Genomic DNA, 19,387 nt, shown 5'->3' with positions numbered 1-19,387 from the left:
TTCTAGATAGGAAAATGTGCTACAGGTATTCTATAGTATGTCCACAAAATAGTGGATAAAGGAGTACCGGATGAAATTGCTTCTTTGAACTTCCAAAGGACCTTTGGCAAAGTCCTTCAAAAGAGCTGGCTAAGGAAGTGAAGTAGTCCTGGAGTTGAGACAAAGTACTGTCTACACTAGAAAGTAGTTAATAATAGAAAAGAGAGTATGTGTAAGTGCTTAATTGTTAGTATAGTACAGGGGTCTGCAACCTTTCAGAAGCAGTGTGCCGAGTCTTCATTTATTTACTCTGATTTAAGGTTTTGCGTGCCAGTAATACATTTTAACATTTTTAGAAGGTCTCTTTCTATGTCTACAATATATAACTAAACTATTGTTGTATGTAAAGTAAATAAGGTTTTTAAAATGTTTAAGAAGCTTCATTTAAAAAAAAATGCAGAGCCCCTCTGGACCGGTGGCCAGGATTCGGGCAGTGAGAGTGCCACTGAAAATCAGCTTCTGTGCCGCAGGTTGCCTATCCCTGGTATAGTAGAAGGCAGTGGTGGAGGGGCTACAGCGTTCCCCTCTAGGACTGGTGTCGAAAGCATTTGTAAGATCTTTTGGATGAGAACTATTCCTTTGTTCTGTTTGTACAGTGCCTGGCACATGGGGCTCTGGTTTGTGACTGGGGCTCTTAGTACTTGTTGTGTAGTAGCACCTAATGGTGATCTGGAAAAGAGGATGAACCAGGAGATGGCAAAATGTGCAAATGACACAATTATTTAGGTAAGTCGAGAGTGAGCAACTTCAGAGCCTCCCCCTGAGTTAGGTGAATGGTAGGCAAGTTACAGAAATAGAACAAAAACTTCCCTGCTTCAGGGCACAAGCTGACCACTGACTTTCTTCCTGACCAGAGTCACTTTCTGGGCAATTGATTTTATAATGGTCCCACAGAGGGTTTCTTACACCTTCCCTTGAAGGCTGGAAGCGGGAGATTGGACTGAGGGGAGCACAGGGTTGATCAGGTCTGGAGAATCTCCTTCCTGAGCCATGTGGGTGCCTGGCGTTGTGAGCTTTCTAGTTCCTAAACCTGTGGCAGACCATGGATAGGGGGAAGGGAGGGAGCAACCACGGCCCCTGGGCTGAGGGCCTAGTCTTGGTGGCTACTGGGGCCTGCGCAGGGAAGAGAGGAAAGAGCGTTCAGCTGTTGTGTGTGTGATTTTTCAGTTCAAGTGCAGCAAATCAGATGCTCTGGGTGCAGCCTCAGAACGGCTGCTCTACAGTGAGGAGGGTGGGGGATGGCAGGCTGTTCACCATTGCCCCTGCCAGGAGCCATGCCAGGGGGACGGAGGAGTATCACTGGGGAGATACGGTTGGGCTCCTCAGCGCTGATGGCATTTGGTGATGCTGAGTCTGTGCCTGGCTGCCAGGCACAGGAGGGTTTCAGATCCTGGAGTATATCAAGGTAGCAACTGGGCTGCTCCGTGTGATGCCAGTCCTGGCTGGGCAGAAGTTGCTTTGCCCGGGAGTGGCAGGAGGCGGTTGGAAAGCCGGGCGGTGCAGCTGGAGCAGAAGGTAGGGGCCGGGCTCTGCTTTGTCCTTACTCATCTCTTGGACATAAACACGCACTTAACTTTTCCAAATCCCTGCAAAGAGCCCTTGGAGGGTTGCTCCTGGGAGGAATCTGATCTGGAGGTCAAGGAGGAAGAGCATCCCTTGCTGCAGTAGGTGTGAGATCCCACAGCGTGGCAGTAGCAGGCTCCTCACAGTTCAGCCAGCTGGCTTGTCTCCCTGCAAAGAGCTCCCGCTTTCCATGTTTGAAGGCCAGCTGGGGGAAAGGGGAGGCGGGGAAGGTTTGGAGCTGCCAGACTGGATCAGACCCGAGGGCCATCTAGCCCAGTGTCCTGTCTCTGAGAGCGGCCAGCACCAGCACAATAGCAGATGGGAGATAATCTGCCTCCCACCCCCTGCATAACTCCAATCCTGATCTCAAATAGAGAATGTCTGAAGCCCTGAAGCATACCCCACTTCTGCCCATCCTAGGTCCCTTGTCCTTGGTTTGACCCCCTCAAACCCTAGAGCCCAGGGTGGGACGCCTGCTGACCTCATTCTTTCATTGTCTGCAGGAGCACTCTTCCTTCCTGCACACGCTGGCTCTGCTGCAGTCCATCCCCCTCGCCAGGGTGCTGGGGAGTGGGAGAATCGGATGATGCAAATGAGGAGCACCTGCTCCATGCTGTGGGTCCCGCATTGCATTATCAATTCTGCCCCCTCTTCCCCCCCCCCCCCACTGAGCATCACTGCCTCCATTGGTTTATTTCCAATCAGACTGCACTGGCTGGACCTGTCCCAGGCAGACCAGCTCTCTGCAGCGGGAGGCAGACAGGCTCCCTTTGAACATGCATGGCCCTATCGACTGGACCTGCGGGACCTCCCTGGACCTGCAGACTGTAATTACAGCAAAAAAGCTCTTTAAATATACCTCCTCTACCTGGGGAGCAGAGGGCAGATATAAACCTCCCCCTGGAAAGGCCATACCTGGATCCAAGAGCAATAACTGGAACATGCCAAGCTAGGACTAGGAGAACAGGAGACTGCAGATCAGGAATGAGGGGTGTCGGCAGGGCTGTGGCAGGCCCTGGGGCTGGGAGAGCAGGGGGGCTGTGGGCCAGCATTGAGGGGCGTTGGCAGAGCAACACGAGAGGCAGAGATGCTTACACAGCACATACCAGTTGAACCGGGCAGGAAATGCTTGTCCTCACCTGCAAGGATTTTCAAGATTTCTACATTTTCCCCACCCTGAATCAGGACCAAAAGTTGAAATCTTGAAAACATTTATAAACCAAAGATCAGTAGAAAATTTCAAATTGAGTCCGGGGAAACGCATCATTTCAATTTCAACCTTTTAAAAAAAACTTTTCCTTTACCGTGCACTAAAATTTTGAAACTAAAAAACATTTTGACCTGAAAAACAAACCTTTTTTTCTTCATTTGGAAAATGTCCAAAAAGGTGAGCCCTCGGCAATTTAAAATGTGTTTTCAAGTTTGTTCGGAAACGGGGAAACCCGTAGAAACCAACCATCCTTCCCTGAGGGCAGCTTTGGTTTCTGTGAACGGGCATTTCCCCACAGAAACAAATTTTGCTGAAAAGTCCCTGACGGGCTCTGCACACTGCTGTCTGCCTAGCTCCAGCCCACACTATCCTGCTGTCACTTCTCTGAGTGCTGAACGCCCCATCCTCCTGGAATGTTCCTGAGCTTTTCTCTCCCCCTTTCCTTCTCCGCAGGACCATGGTGAATGCAGCCTTTACTGAAATCAAAGCAGCAGCCTTCGCTCACATCCCCCTCCTGCAGTTCCTGTACGTCTCTGGGTCTCTCATTGGGATGGGGGCTTGTTATTGCAACGGCAGCCCCCCCCCCCCCCCGGGGATGGGGACACAGGTCTTCTTATACCCTGTGAGGCAGCAGGGGCTGGTAAAGGCTCGGCAGAGTCTCCTTCGGGAGGCCTTGGAGCTGTAAGGTTTGATCTCCCGCAAAGCTGGGCCTGCCTGATCTAGGTGGCTGAATGGTGAGATCATGGGAGATACAGATGGGCAGAGAAAACCTCCCCTCTATCCCCTCTCTCCAGGACAAACCACAGGCACGAGGGAGGAGAGCATCCTACATGGAGGCACTCAGCCCTGTGCAATGGGAAGGCCTCCCCCACTCCATGGAACCCTCCCCTGCCTGGGCGTCGGGGGTTAACCCCTGGCCACGGCTGAGCTGCAGCAGGTAGCATTTGAACTCACAGCCTGCGTCCAGATCTCTGCCTCCTCAGTGCACCCCCAGCGGTGGGAAGGGATTCCCCTCTCTGTTATTCTCAGCCTAGTACCCCCAATGCAGCCCAGCTGGAGAGCCCCCGGAGCTGATGTCTCGCCCTTCTCTTTGCAGCTTACTGAACTCCAACAAGTTTACACTGATCGGGGACGATGCCTTCACCGGCCTCTCCCACCTGCAGTACCTGTACGTTCGCCTCTCCTTCACACCAGAGTCGGCTGGAGGGAGGGGATGGTGGGAATTGAGAGGAGAAGGTCTTTCGGGGGGCAGGGGTTGCAGGGAAGGTGCCACCTCTGGTTAGGGTTGGGGGGTCATGGCATCCCACCCCATGGATGCTCTCCTCCCATCTGAAGGGGCCACCCCAGGAGAGAGGGGAGCTCAGTCCCTGGGGCTGCTTGGCAGCACCACCTCTCAGGGAGGAGGGCGTGACCTGTGTCCCCATTGTTCCCCGCAGGTTCATTGAGAACAATGACATCCGCTCTCTGTCAAAATTCACCTTCCGAGGACTGAAGTCCCTGACACACTTGTGAGTATGGCCCGTGCCGGTGGGCATGGCACGCTTGGCATGGGCCTGTGGGCAAAGTGCACCTAGCACGTCCTGTGGGCATGGCACGCTTGGCATGGGCCTGTGGGCAAAGTGCACCTAGCACATCCTGTGGGCATGGCACGCTTGGCATGGGCCTGTGGGCAAAGTGCACCTAGCACGTCCTGTGGGCAGGGCATGCTTGGCATGGGCCTGTGGGCAAAGTGCACCTAGCACGTCCTGTGGGCATGGCACGCTTGGCATGGGCCTGTGGGTGCACCTAGCACGTCCTGTGGATATGGCATTCCCATGGTCATGCCACACCTCACAGCACTTGTGAGTTTAGCACACCTCACCATGTCTGTGGGTATAATGTGCACCACAGAGCTTGTGGGTATAATACGCCCGGCATGCCGGGCACGTGCCTGTGGGGATGGCATGCCTGACACAGTACAACGGGTCCATCTATTTGTGAGTTTCGCAGCAAGCAGACAACCCTGCCTCTCTGACTTTTAGGGCGGTAGCTCCGCCTATCAAAGAAAGCAGGAGCTGTGGGTTGGGGGTTGCCACTGTGGACACAGTGCTGGCTTCCGGGACAGGCCTTCTGCCCAGGGTCCATTCGAAAGGAGGTGCCACTTTTCCTGGTAATAAGTCTCTCTCTCTCTCTCTTTTAGATCCTTGGCCAACAACAACCTGCAGACACTGCCCAGAGATATCTTCACACCCCTGGACATCCTCAGTGACCTGTAAGGCCCCGCCCAGGTCTCCCGCCACCACTAAGGGCCTGTTATTGAGGGAGATGCTGTCCCATGCTCTGTAGAGCCAATGAGCAGGATATCAGAGCCCAGGAACCTTGGTCCTCTGAGCAGCCCAACCTGCCTCCCCATTCTCCTGCCTACCCCAGTGCCTTCACCCCACCCCTCCTGGCCTGCAGATCCAGCGCCCAGCTCCCTAGTCATCTCTTTGGGGATGGAGGATGTCAATATCCACGTGCACCTTAGGGCTCTGTGGGCTCAGAGCACAGGAGGGAGAACAGAGGGATGAGTCTCTTTAATGAGGCTCAAGGGACTAAATGTGCTCCCCACTCACACACCAGGGTTGAGACTAGCTTCCCCCAGAGCTGAAACCATTTCCTTCTCCAGGCCCAGACCGTAAGCACATGCTTTGGGGTTCCCGGCCTTGTCTGTAGCTGTGGGGTGAGGAAGGGGTGGTAGTGGGGTTTCATTGCTCACGTGACCAATGCTCCATTGTAAACCCTCCCCTCTGCAGGGATCTCCGGGGCAACGCTTTCATCTGTGACTGCAAAATCAAGTGGCTGGTGGAATGGATGGAGAGGACCAATGCCACAGTGCCTGCCATCTTCTGCAGCAGCCCCATCCGCTACCAGGGGCAGAAGATCTGGGACCCGGCCCTGAAGGACTTCAGCTGCATCACGACAGGTAGGAGTGGCTGCTGCTCTCACTGCTTCACTAGGTATGACTTGTGCTTGTTTAGCAGGCTGGGGCTGGAGGCAGGGGAGAGTGGATATGGGGCCACTTTCCATGGGCATGGTTGAAAAGCAAAGCCGTTGGTGATGCTGCCACGGCCAGGGAGCAGTGGGCTGGGTGCTATGACGGGGGTCCCCACTGCTGCCTCATCTTCACCCCTTCCCTCCCAGACTTTGTGGTGCACCAGGTCCTGCCATTCCAGTCGGTGTCAGCTGAGCCTTTTGTCTACAGCAGCGACCTCTACGTAGCACTGGCACAGCCCAGTGCCAGCATCTGCACCATCTTCAAGTGGGACTATGTGGAGCGCAAGCTACGGGACTTTGACCGCATCCCTGGTAAGGACCAGCCATGCAGACAGACATCCTGCCATGGCCCTGTACTTTCCTGTAGGAGTGGGGCCAGAGATGGGAGACAGCAAGTCCCATAATAGTGAGCACTAGGAGAAACTGCAAGATCCTATCATCAGGGGTTCATGGTCACTTGCAATCAGTCTCTCATTGCATGAGCCATGAAGAGGCACATGGCAGGGGGATAGGAAGAGGGGACGTTAGCCTCCCTGGTGTGGTTCAGGGCATGATTCCTGGGAAGCTGTGAGCTACCCTTGGGGTTTACAGTGCAGAGCCTAGGGGCAGAAACACCTGGCAGTGCCAGGTGGTTCTTCCCACTCCCTTTAGGCAGAGGCAGGGAGTGCGGATTGCAGGAGCTGCATCCTCGCTGTCACAGCAAAGCAACCTGGAGCCCCCTTCAGATTCAAGGCCAACAGCAGGGTGCGTGCATGCATATATGGGAGAGTCTCCAAGTGTTTGTGTGCACATGTGAAAGTGCCACTGTGTGTGTATATGTGAGTGGTTATAGAATCATAGAAATGTAGCACTGGAAGGGACCTCCATAGGTCATCTAGTTCATGTCCTTGCACTGAGACAGGACCAAGTAAACCTAGATCATCCCTGACAGGAGTTTGTCCAACCTGTTCTTAAAATCCTCCAGTGACGGGGATTCCACCCCCTTCCTGGGAAGCCTAGTCTAAGGGAGGGTTTGGATTTTCCATCACTATGCAGGTGTGTGCACAAGTGTGTGGTATGTGTGTCTGCAAGCAGGTATGCTAACGCTGCTCACCTGGGACACTCTCCTCCACTAGCTACTGGAAACTGCTCCAGAGCTATTCCACTTGGACATCATCCTTCCAGATGGGCACCGAAATCCAGTCCGGGTTCTTCTCCTCTTCCCACACACCAGGAAGCGCATGTGTCTGTGACAGACACAGGTGAAAAAGATCTTCAGTCCTGATAGGGAGAGGGAACCCTCAGCCTAATTCACTTTGGGTATGAAGAGCCGGAACTGGATTTCTCTGCCCACCTGGCATGGACTCTGGGTGCATCGCCGGGAGGACAAGAATCTGGGCTGGATCTCTGTGGCCCCCCAGAATGGGCTCTGGGTACAGACCATGTCTGATGCATGCACACTGTGCACTGGAGCAGGGGGCCAGGGGCCTGCCCTGCTGACTCTGCCTCTTGCCCCCTTACAGCTCATTCGGCCGTGTATTGCAAGCCCATCGTGGCCCAGTCGCAGCTCTACGTGGTGGTGGCACAGCTCTTCGGCGGCTCCTACATCTACCGCTGGGACACCAACGTGGACAAGTTCATCAAGATCCAGGACATGGACAGCAGGAAGATCCGCAAGCCCAATGACATTGAGGCCTTCCAGATTGACGGTGACTGGTACTTCGTCATCGCCGACAGCTCCAAGGCCGGCTCCACCAGCCTCTACCGCTGGAACCAGAATGGCTTCTACTCCCACCAGGCCCTGCACCCCTGGCACCGCGACACCGACGTGGAATACGTGGAGAACGAAGGCAAGCCCCGGCTCATCATCTCCAGCAGCTCCCAGGCCCCTGTCATCTACCAGTGGAGCCGTGCCCAGAAGCAGTTTATGCAGCAGGGGGAGGTGGCCGAGGTGATGGACGTGCAGATGGTCAAGCACTTCAAGTTCAAGAAAGACAATTACCTGTGCCTCAGCCGCTACATCGGGGACTCCAAGGTGGTCAAGTGGGAGGGGCAGCGCTTCACCGAGCTGCAGACCCTGCCCTCGCGGGGCTCCATGGTCATGCAGCCCTTCCTGGTGTCCCAGCGCCAGTACATGGCACTTGGCAGCGACTTCTCCTTCACCCATCTTTACCTCTGGGATGAGGAGAAGCAGAAGTTTCTCAAGTTCCAGGAACTCTCCGTCCAAGCGCCCCGGGCTTTCCACTACGTCCCCTTGGAGGACATGGACCTTCTGCTGGCACCCAGCTTCAAGAGCAGCACACTGGTCTACAAGCACGTTGTGGTGGACCTCAGCTTGTAGGGGGGGTCCCTGCCACCTGCCCAGCTCCCTGCCTCACTCCTAGACACTGTGCAGAGAAAACGTTCTTCCACTTGCAACACCCCTGGAGCCGGGGACTCCAGCGCACTGCCTCGCCTCAGGCTAAGGCTTCCTGTCTGTGCCCATGCACTGCCCCACTGCCATATCCATGGACAAGTCCAGAACACACACATACTCACACAGGCCCGTGAGTCCATGCATACCCAGCACACGTTCCATCCATGCACTCGAATTCAGGAGTGTATGCTCACCACAGCCATCCCTCCATAGATAAACTCATACGCATACGCACATGCCCTCCAGCATCTCATACACATTACATTCCTGCCCATAGGCCTCCAGTGCGCGTACACTCCAACACCCCCATGGACACCCCTTCGCCGTCTCCTAGCCATACCATATGCATCTACACTCACTCTTTACATGTCCATGCAATCCCTGTGCACCCCATAAACAAACACACATTCCCGCACCCCTTAACCTCACATTCATCTCCCCGCATAGAGCCTTATATTCATGCCCATATACTGCTGTGCATGGACAGCCACGTCCATGTACACCCTCAGATCCATGCCTGTTCACATCCACTCTGACTACTGCACCTTCCATGCACACACAGCTACTCCCGTGTGCACATTCTTATCGGCGAACCCAGATATGGTGCACTGGCGGTGCACCACGCCATGCTGCGTCTCCTATCCACCGACACACATGCATACATCCCTGTATCTGTCACCCTGAACCCTCCCTGCAGTCCCCTCTGCACACATGCTCCTGTCCCCATACAGAGCGCCGGGTAGCAGGCCTGGAAGAAGAAAGTCCCTTGTCGTCACTTCTCCCGAACTCTTCCTGAAGCTTCTGCCGCACTTTCTGTAGCCATCACCCATATTCAGATTGTAGAGACACTGCTCTGTGTAGCTCCACCACTCATGAGACACTGGACCACCTGATCCCCTTTGGCTCCCACAGCCACCCTGCAAGAGGGCTCTCTGGAAGCGTGCCCAGTGGCAACCTCAGCCCAGATCATCCCAGCGCCCTCAGTGAGCTGCCTTCCACAGCCTTCTGGGAGCTAATGGAATTATAAAGGGGCCCTTTGTACCTCCCCCACTTTACTGCAGTGAATTGTTTTGCTTCCCTCCAGGCATCTTCTCTCTGTCGGGCTGCAGGGGGCAACAGTGTCCGGTGGTTAGTGTAAGGGACTGGGGCTCAGGAGTCCAGGATTGGCTTTTCCACTGACCTGCTGTGTGACCTTGGGTAAATTGCTGTGTCTCAGTTTCCCCTTCTGTAAAAGGGAGATACTGTTTCTTCCCCTCCTTTGTTATCTGCAGACAGGAAGAGCTATCAGCATGCTAGCTATCAAGTCTAGTGCATGAGCCCATGTGCCTTGGGTGCATATATCCCCATGCACAAATCCAGGGTCAGTGGAGAGGGTCAGAGAGCATGCGCTAGTGCACAAATCTAGTGCATGTGCCCAATACATCATCCCCTTGCATATGCACTGGTGCACAATCCCAGAGCAGAAATCTAGTGCATCTGCTCCAGTGCACAATCCCGCTGCATAAGCACCAGTGAGTCTTTCAGGCCAGACTGGACGGCAGCTAAAGGGAAATGTTTTGTCTAGTGTGTGGATTTCTATCCTGCCTTTCGCTTGCCATGTGCTTGCATGGCTCAAGTTAAACGGAATTGCTGACAGCCACAGTGACAGGGAGTGAAAAGAGAGACTCCTCCAGGGAGTCACATGTCCCATACAAGAGGGACTGGAGAGAAGGAAGCCAGGGGTTTCCTGAACTACGAAGGTTCAGCCAGGGGCGGCTCTAGAAATTCCGCCGCCCCAAGCAGGGCGGCGCGCTGCGCCGCTCGCACCACCCTTCCCCGGTCCCGCGGCCGGGGCAGAAGTGCCTGCGGACCGTCCCGTGGTCCCGCGGCTCTGGTGGAGCATCCGCAGGCATGCCTGCGGGAGCTCCGTCCGAGCCGCGGGACCAGCGCACCCGCCGCAGTCATGCCTGCGGCAGGTCCACTTGTCCCGGGGATCCGGTGGACCTCCCACAGGCATGACTGCGGAAGGTCCGCCGGAGCCAAATGCCGCCCTGCCAGGACAATGCTGCCCCACGCGCCTGCTTGGCGCACTGGGGTCTGGAGCCGGCCCTGGGTTCAGCCCACCCAGCTCCTGGCGTGATCCCAGCGCTGGCTCTGCCTGGCTTTTGATGTTTATGGATGACATCAATCAATGGCCACAGGGCCCAAATTGTCTCTCGGTCTCACTAGTATGTTCCCCACTGACAGGGTGGAGTCCCGTCAGTGTCAGTGATAGGAGCAATTGTCCCCTGAGCTCCTGTATTCTACTCAGGGAGACAGAGCTCCAGCCTCCAGGCTGATTCTCATTCACCCCGAGCCCCTTTACACCACTTGCCTTAAAGAGCATGTAACTAATCGACCCCCACGTGGAGGCCAGATTGGTGCAAAGGGGCTGTAGTGTCCACAAGAATCAGACCTGTAGTGTTTCGATGTCCCCTTTGTCTCTAGTGCATCACCGGGGATTGGAGCAAAGGTCCCAGCTTGCTCTGTGATTCTGTGCATCCCAGGCATTGGTGGGAGGCGCAGAGCAGCTCAGTGGGTGATCGTTTCCCAGCTGTGGGAAAAGCCTGCACATCTTTAAGATGTGCAGCAAGGATCTCTCCCTTCATATTGTGCTTATTTCCTTTGATCATCAGAGAGGGAGTGGGGACTGGTTCCCTGTACCCGGTTTGCTGATATCCTACTTGTGTTGGGAAATGAGACCCTGCCCCTCCTCACTTCCTCGCAGGGTGCCTAGAGATGGGGAACATCAGAAAGCTCTGCTCCAAACCCCCTCTCCTCTGGGGCCTCCGGACCTCTTGCAGCTGCAGATCTCAAAGGCAGGGTGCTTTCTGGTGGGTCGGAAACACGAGGGCAAAGGAACGTTGGTAGTTGGTTTTGGTGCTTTATCTCCTGGCAGGCTAACCAGGCAAAGGCACCTGTTTCCCATTACGTCTCTCTGTTTATATGTCCATATTCCGATCCACAGACTAGCCCCATCTCTATCCATTTGTCTCGATGGTTCATGTCCTTAAAAGTCTTTAGGTGCCTAATTCCCACTGAAATCAATAGGAGGACCTAAATACCCTTGAGGATCTGGGCCTCTGTCCCTGCTTATCCCTCCTTTCCCCCAGCAGTTTGATCATGCAAAGTGTGGAAGAGCTGGGGATGGGCTATGTGTCGCCTCCTCCTGCCTGTGGGTGTGGTTTCATACAGGAGATAAAAGCCTACTATTGCTGCTCACTGCAGGAATTATCCCTTTAGCTCATGTGCTTTTAGCATTGATGGCTCCAGGTTCAAACTCTGCTGGTTGTTACTGGTGGAGGACAGGTTGTTACCTTTGCAGTAGGGGTACCTGGAAAGAAGGGAAAGGCTGATCATCAGGTGAGGGCTTCAGGAGGGTTCCCCTGTCCCTAACAGAGAATGATCCTGAGCTCTTCAGACATAAGGGCATCTCGCCTGTCCTCACCAGCTTACTCCTGAGCTGCAGTGCCCCAGTCTCAAACCCTCCTTCCCCTGCAGCTCCCACAGGCCCTGACCCTCCTCCCATTGGAGCGAGTGGCACAGCTCCCGCAGACTCCAGTGGGAGCAGGATCAGGCTCGGAGGAGCCTGCTGTCAGTGTGCAGTGACCCCATCAGCAGCCTCCTGTTCCCCTCGCTTCCCAGCTGGAGAGAGAAGCAGCCCTGAGGTTCTTTCGCCATCTGCTGGGGAGTGGTGACAGGGACGACCTGGCCCTGCTGTGCAGGGGCCTGGGAGGAGGGAAGGTCCACATGCTGTGCTCTCATCAGCTGCCTCCTCGTGCCTGTAACTCCCCTCTTGGCCACACTGCCCCCCTCCTCAGCCCCAGAGCAGGACGCTCTCTGCATACAATTTATAACCGAGGTGTACGAGCGCTACAGAAATGCTTCAAAAAATAAACGCACTGTGACACTCATGCCGTCCTTTGTTCTGAACCATGAGCTCTGTGCTATGGAACGTGCCAGCCCCAGGGATGGAGTGAGTGAGTGTGTGTGTGTGTGAATGCACAACCTAATGGGGGTGTTACAAACCTGATAAAACTCTCTCCTCCCTGAGCATCCTCTCCCTTTCATCCCAAAATAGACTTCCTAATCCCACAGTTCCTCTCCCAGTCCCAGCACACACACCCCCTCCCCTAATCTCATAATATTTCCTCTCCTTAATCCCAGAATTTCCTTCCCACTAATCCCTGACCCTCCATCCTGGCAACACACAGCCCCTCCAGTTCCAGGACACCACGCTTTCCCTTGAACCCCTTTTCCATTTTATCCCCAATTGAGGGAGAAGGTTCAGGGATTGGCAGTTGCCTGTGGCCAGCGCTTTCTTTCCCATTGCCCCCAGGGGACCTCTTGACAGCATCTCTTGGCCACCCCCCAGCCTGAAATGTCCCTGCTGGTCACCCAAGAGCAGTTATAAAAGAACGGCCAGGCAATTGTAGTTGGACTCCTGCCACCACCACCACCACCCCCGGCCCCCCGCAGCCCCCGTTAATATCTGACACATTACAAGTGAGAACTCAGCTGCGTGTGGACAGCCTTTGAGCCCTGTGTCAGCCACATTTCCAACCCAATGGGGCAGAAATCCTCCTGACAGATACTTTATGACTCATACTGTGTCCATCCATCCATCCATCTAATATTATACATGCCCATCTATCTAGCTGTCTTTGTCTCTGTGACTATATGTGCCTACTCTCTCTCACCAGAGAGATTCATTCACTCTATCTGTTTTACACAGTGCTAGTCCCAATAGTAGCCAGAGTGCCGTCAATAATATTATCAGGAGGCAATATTTAAGCAATAATGACTAAGAGAGCATGGCCTGGCCCCTTAGTAAACAGATGAAGGAGTTGTAGGCCCGAGAGACAGCCTGGTCATTAGTTGATAGGGAATGGCTCACCCATTGGTCATTTTTATTTTTATAAGGCCTGACCCAAAGCCCACTGAAATCAATGGGACGTTTTCTGTTGAATTCAGTGAGTTTTGGATCAGGTCCATACAACATGACACAGTGATTGCCTTTCTGTGCTTTAAGGATTAGCAGTTGAATGCCTTGTACAATGGCCAGGGTTCTCAGTGGCTGTGACTCTCACTGCTGGTCCATTCATTCCCAATTGGCTGTGCTCAGCAGGGACAGTCCCTGTTTATTTTTCCCAGCTGACTCTCACTTTCTCCTCTGTGATACAGCCCCCAGCGTTTCTCAGTACTGGCCACCGTGGCTGCATTCAGCCATCAGGGGATTTTCCTGAGGCCACCACAGCCTCCTGGACAGAGATGAGGAGAGCAAGGGGGCAAAGCAGCAGCCCCTCCCTGCAGTGCCTAGGGGCTCAGGAGACAGGCTTGGCCCCCCTTTGCCCCCCCGTCTAGCTCCAGCCATGGGGCTCTGGCTCTGGGCTTCAGCCCTGGGTGGCAAGGCTTGAGCAGGGCCAGCCTTATGGGGCGTCATGGTCAAGAGGCAAGAAGTGGGATGAACCTGAGGTGCAAGGCCACGAAAGGGAGCTCAGGACAATGGGGGCAGGGGAGGAGGAGCAGGCCCCCAGGGGACAATGGAAAACCCAGGGGGCAGTGGAGAGGCATCAGGGGCTAGAGGTGATGGGTGGAGGGCCAGGGGAGGCAGTGGGGACCTGGGGCACCAAAAACATAACTGTACATTATTTTTATTATTGAGTCTGCAAAACAAACAAACAAACAAAAACCCTACATAAATTAATTACACTGATTTGGACATGTATATGTGCATATTTATTTGTTTTTCCTAAAGTTGTTTTAGGAAAATTTGTCAGAGTGGCCACTAGGAAGAGTTGATGGCCACCCTCTGAGGCCACCAAAAATTTTGTTGTGAGAACCCCTGCATTTGTCGAATAGGGATCAATAGAAATCAAAGGAGCCCCCAAATGCCTCTGTTTATAGAGTCTAGAGGCTGGCAAAGGTCCCTCCCTAGTGGTGAAAACTCAGCAGAGTGGTCGATGGGAAACCGCTCTTGCTCCCAGCCTTCCATTAGCTTTATATAACCCTCAGCAGCCTTCACAACATTTTATTCAATACTGAATTAAACTAAGTGGTATGTGGCATCCCAGCCCCCAGGGACAGGAGCCGCTCTGGTTTCTTATATAATCAAACTCTACCTTGAAATAACATCTGCTGCGTGATCCTCAGATAAAGAATCCTATTTAAATATCCGTGGTGGAAGGCTCAGCACACCAGGACCTAGTATATAACAGCTGCTCAGACACTGTGACAACAGAGAATTACACCAGGAGCCGGATGGTCCCACCTAATTTGACCAAGGGCTGATTTTTCATAAGGACCGAGTCCATTTTGCACAGTAGTGAATTTGCACAGACAGGCTACATCTAGGCTGGTATTTCCAAATGGGGCTAAGGGAGCTGGGTGTCCAACTTTCAGTGGGAGTCACTTGGGAAATCCCAGCCTTCATTTGCACAACAAGTGGGTTTGCAAATGAGGGCTGCCTCCAATTTGCACCAGGGATTAACTTTCACCAGGGTTGCATCTCTTCCCATCCCCACCCCCAAGGTGCGCATCTACCATAAATTGCCTGTGAAATGATGTAGGTTTACAACTCAAAACCACACACAAGAATAGCACTATTCAGGTGTGCTCACAGCTTCCCTGAAAGCGGAAAGGGAATTGCTTGCTGTGGATGCTTCTGACATAAAGCTCATAGGTCAAAATCACACCTGGTATAACTCCATTATCTTTATTGTTACATCCGGGAGGAATCTCAGTCCCTCTGCAATTAAGGAAGTTGCCACCTGCATAGCACACAGATAACCACAGTCAGTGTTTGGCTGGGCCTTGAATTTAAGAAAAAGACTTGTGGCAGCGCTTATAAAAAAAAGAATGTACTGCAGGATCCTTCAGGCATGAGCCAATACACCATTATTTGCAATATTGACACTGCAGGGAATGGGGCTGTTAATGCAGGATGCTGTCCTATTATTTTGATAAGGGAGGTTTCCAAACATAGCAGAGTGCAGGGAAATTGGCTACCAATTCATCTCAGAGACTGAATGACAGGCACTTCGTTCTCACAACCAGTCTTTCCTATCATTGAGGTGTCTGGGCACCAAAGTTTCATCGGAGCCTGGGATCATGTGAGAGATTCATCAGAGCATGTAATCATCCTTTGCCCCTTTTTGGGGGGCGGGATCTCAATGCATTTTATATGTGTCAATGATTTTTCACAATGTCCCTGTGTTGTAGGGATTATCATCTGCATTTTACATAGGGGGAAACCGAGGCACAGATTGCTTTCCCCAGTTCAGCAAAGCATTTAACCACGTGCTTAACTTTAATCCTGTACTTAAATCCCATGCACTTAAAAGTTAAGCACATGCTTTGCTGAATTGGGGACATTGATTTTAATAGACTTTGAAAGACTGCCTGGCCTTAAGGTCAGACAGCAAAATCAGTGGTAGATCTAGGAGTACAACTCAGATCTACAGAATCTCATAGACTCATAGACTTTAAGGTCAGAAGGGACCATTATCTCCATCTCTAAGCCTTCAAAAATCATGAGATTTCAAAAAATAACAATACACTTTAGGCTCTTTTTCTTTGTGTAATGGTTTCTGAGCATTCAGGGTGCACTTAGGTCATGTTTTCAGGCTTTTTTCTGCAACCAATAGAGCTTGAAACTTGCTTTTATTTATAATGGAAAATGCGATTCTCACCTAATCATATGACTCCAGGAGCTGGGGCTTTAAGGAAAACATCAAATATAGTGAGACTTGACAACACTGAATCTACTGAGTCCCAGGTCTGGGTTTTAACCAGAAGACCATCCTTCCTCCTGCTTGTGTAGCTCACAAGTACCTGTGCTTCTCTCAACAGACAAAAAGCATTGTACGAACACTTCAAAAAGAGTATATGTTGGGTGCCCTTTTGACTTTTTCACAGCCCAATGGCAGCATCTCCCACTGCCCATTGCAAAAGCAGCCCTGATAAACCTCAGGCGCCTTCTTTTCTGTTCTGTGCCCTCTGGGTCTTGTGTCGTTTTCACATTGCACTGGGGAAAGCCGTTGCCAAAATGCAATTTTCATTTACCCGTCAGAGCCTGCGTGGTTTGTTTCTTTCCTTTGGGCACTGGACTATGCACACCCATTATTTGTGTGCATGCGTCAAGCACCTTCCCTGTCGGGATACACACAGCCTCATGATGCTGTTGTTTCACATGAAGTCCCTTTGTGGTTCACAGGAGCCGTCAGCAAAGAACTCAGAGTGAAATAGGCAAACAAACATTCTAGAGGCACCATGGCAACAAAACTGTCCAGTGACCGTGCCCTCGTCCTCAAAGGGTTCCCAGCCTTAGAGGGAAAAGTGCTAGCCGAGGGGGCTGCATCACTTGGAGCTTTTTACAATGATCAGTATTGATTTTCTGTTCTGAGAAGTGGTGAACAGGCCAATTTCCCTTCCTTGTTTTTTTGTGTCAGAGACTTGTGACTTTTGAGACTTGTTTGGGTCTTGACTACCACAGCAAATAACAATAATAATAATAACTGTGCAGTCCAGCTCTCGCCCACTGGACTTAGCTGAGGCCCAATTGCTGAGTCTTCGCTGGGTTTTTTTCACTTTGATTTTATGAGGGCTCCAATCTACAACTGGAGGCTGAAATCATTTGTTAGGAAAGCACCTATGCAAATTTCTGCTGGAGCTGTATTAACCCCTCCCTCACGATTTGCAAACACAAATCTCCCCTTTGTGTGCACTCATGCCCCAATCCCAACCCTGAAGAAGGAAGCCTGGGAAATCACATTGGCTTAGCAGCCTGTCTGGAAGCATAATCTGCTATGAAGACCACTATGGACAATTATTTGGGGGTCCCTTTTTCAGATCTTGGATACCATGGTCATAGGCACTGGAGACACAGAGAGAGAAGTTCAATAGATCAGCAAATTCGGGCTCTTGTTTGAGCAGGAGGGAGGGAATTCCATAGCCAAGGGCTGACAATACTCTAGCTCCAGTTCTTCTCTGTTGAAACCCAGGGGGCATTGGCACTTCATAGAGTTGTAACTGTCCTGTTATTACATACAGAGATAGCCAGAGCCAAACCTGCAGCTGGTGCAAACCAGAGTAGCTCTGTTGACTGTAGTGGAGCCATGGTCGTTTATGTCAGCTGGGCATCTGACTTACTAGGTTTATAGAGGAAATTAAAGGGGACTCTTCTGAAATAAAGGTCATAGGTCAAATTCACCCCTGGTGTAACTCCATTGGCTTTACCATTACACCAGGGATGAATCTGAGTCCCTAATCTTATGTATTGTTTTTAGAGCCCAGGGCTTGCATGTGCTTTGCAGGCGTGTCCTGCTTCTTAGCTTTCTAACACTAATATGACGTCATGAGTGCACTTCTGATAGAACAGAGACACTGCAGGACAGATCCTCAGCTGGTGTGACCTCAGGTTGCTCCACTCAAGCCAGTAGAGTTACCCCAGTTACACCAGCTGAGGATCTTGGCTTCACAAAAGGAATGGGTTGGAAGAAGGGATTTGAAGGAGCAGAGGGAGGGTTGCTTAGTTCTATGCACATGAAGTGGGAGGCTAATAACTTGGGATCATAGCAACACGATTAGAGCATTAAACCCAAAGCATTGTACATGTCACGGCTCAGGTAACTATCAGTTTCATTTTTGTATCTCATCAACTTTCACCTATGTATGTAGTACCACAGGAGCTTGAATAGGACGTAAAATCCAGTTAAGACTCCTTCACAAAGACATCTTTGTTGCAGGGATCCTATTCACAGAGCAGCAGGAGGTTGGGGCATGCAGTACCTGCCAACTTTGGGAAGCTATGAACCTTTGGAGAAAGATACAATGGAGTTGGAACACTATTTGGAGGGACAGAGTGGAAAAGTTGTAGATGTTTTGCTGAAAAGATAGAAACTGTGGCTCCAAAATGGGGACATTTGGGAAGTCTGGACAGGGCTGCAACTGTCTCCTTTCGTCCTAGCCTGTGGGGAAAGTAGAATCCTATGTGTTTTGCCATCTCTGGTGGTTTCCATGGAAATGATATTTACATCATGAATGTATCATAAATTTCCGGCACAATAAATAAATTAAAGCACTGTGTCAAAGCCAACTATTGCTCTTAAGGCAAGCAGCAGTTTGATCCTCAGAGCTCACGGCAAAAAGCTGAGATTCAGGACACCTGGGTTCTCTTCCCAGCATTCCCATTGACTCACTGTGTAATGTTGGACAAGTCATTTCTCTGCTCCATGTCTCTATTTTCCCACCTGTAAAATGGGCAGAGTAGATTTTGAGGCCAGAAGGGACCATTATGATCATCTAGTCTGAGGATCTGAGTAGCATAAGATGGAAAATTTCACCCAGTAATTCCCGCATATAGCCCAAAAACTTGTCACTGAACAAGAGTGCGTCTTTTAGAGTGATTTACAAGTTGTTTTGACAAAGAAGGATATGTGGCGAAGAGAATTGCAAATGAAGGGCAAATGCACGGATGTTTCACTGATCCATTTTCATCATGTACACAGTAGTGATTAGAACAGGAGTACTTGTGGCACCTTAGAAACTAACAAATTTATTTGAGCATAAGCTTTCGTGGGCTATAGCCCACTTCTTCGGATGCATAGAATGGAACATATAGTGAGGAGATATATATACACAGTAGTGATTAGTGATTCATGAATAACTCTTTGTTCCTTTATTTGACACTGTTCATGCGAGGACTTCCCAAGAGCTCACAGATCTGAATGCATTAAGCCACACAACGCAGGGAGATAGGTAAATAGCTACAGCATTTTATCAGTGGGGAAACTGAGGCACAGAGGGGTGAAATGAAGTATCCTGGGGAGTAGGTGCCAGAACTTAGATTTCAACTCGGATTATCTGATTCTCACTGCCCTGCTCTGGCTACTTGACAAAGCTGCCTCTGCTTTTTAAAAATTGGCAGTTGTTGCCTGGCAACAACCCACACCATTCTTAAAGCCACAAGGCATTGAAATCTCAGCAAGACCTTTAAGCCAATGCTTAGCTTTAAGCACACGCTTAAGTCCCAATGAAGTCCACGTAAGCTACTTGACCTCACTGGGACTTAAGCATGTGGTTACAGTTGTTAAGCATTTACTTAAGTGCTTTGGTGAATCAGGGCCTTAGAGAGTTGGGGTCTTGGT

The 19,387-nt window shown here is 51.6% G+C and overlaps 1 protein-coding gene across 1 annotated transcript; it reads left to right on the top strand.

Moving 5' to 3' along the window:
* The first annotated feature begins 3,251 nt into the window (after nucleotides 1-3,251).
* Nucleotides 3,252-9,059, top strand: LOC123365327 (leucine-rich repeat LGI family member 3-like). The gene is made up of 7 exons (XM_045008084.1): nucleotides 3,252-3,337; nucleotides 3,909-3,980; nucleotides 4,249-4,320; nucleotides 4,992-5,063; nucleotides 5,587-5,756; nucleotides 5,975-6,139; nucleotides 7,330-9,059. Exons 1-7 carry the CDS (start codon nucleotides 3,270-3,272, stop codon nucleotides 8,145-8,147), a joined length of 1,437 nt encoding a protein of 478 aa, XP_044864019.1. The 5' UTR covers nucleotides 3,252-3,269; the 3' UTR covers nucleotides 8,148-9,059.
* The last annotated feature ends 10,328 nt before the right edge of the window (nucleotides 9,060-19,387 follow it).

Source organism: Mauremys mutica, chromosome 2 (assembly GCF_020497125.1).
Source record: "Mauremys mutica isolate MM-2020 ecotype Southern chromosome 2, ASM2049712v1, whole genome shotgun sequence".
Taxonomy (NCBI): domain Eukaryota; kingdom Metazoa; phylum Chordata; order Testudines; family Geoemydidae; genus Mauremys; species Mauremys mutica.
Note: the sequence above shows the minus strand (reverse complement) of the source record. Positions and strands in the feature narration are given on the sequence as shown.

Coding starts and splice junctions, on each gene's coding strand:
- LOC123365327 (XM_045008084.1), top strand. CDS start 3,270: ATGGTGAATGCAGCCTTTACTGAAATCAAAGCAGCAGCCTTCGCTCAC. Junction 3,981..4,248: donor CTCTCCCACCTGCAGTACCT/GTACGTTCGCCT, acceptor TGTTCCCCGCAG/GTTCATTGAGAACAATGACA. Junction 6,140..7,329: donor GGACTTTGACCGCATCCCTG/GTAAGGACCAGC, acceptor GCCCCCTTACAG/CTCATTCGGCCGTGTATTGC.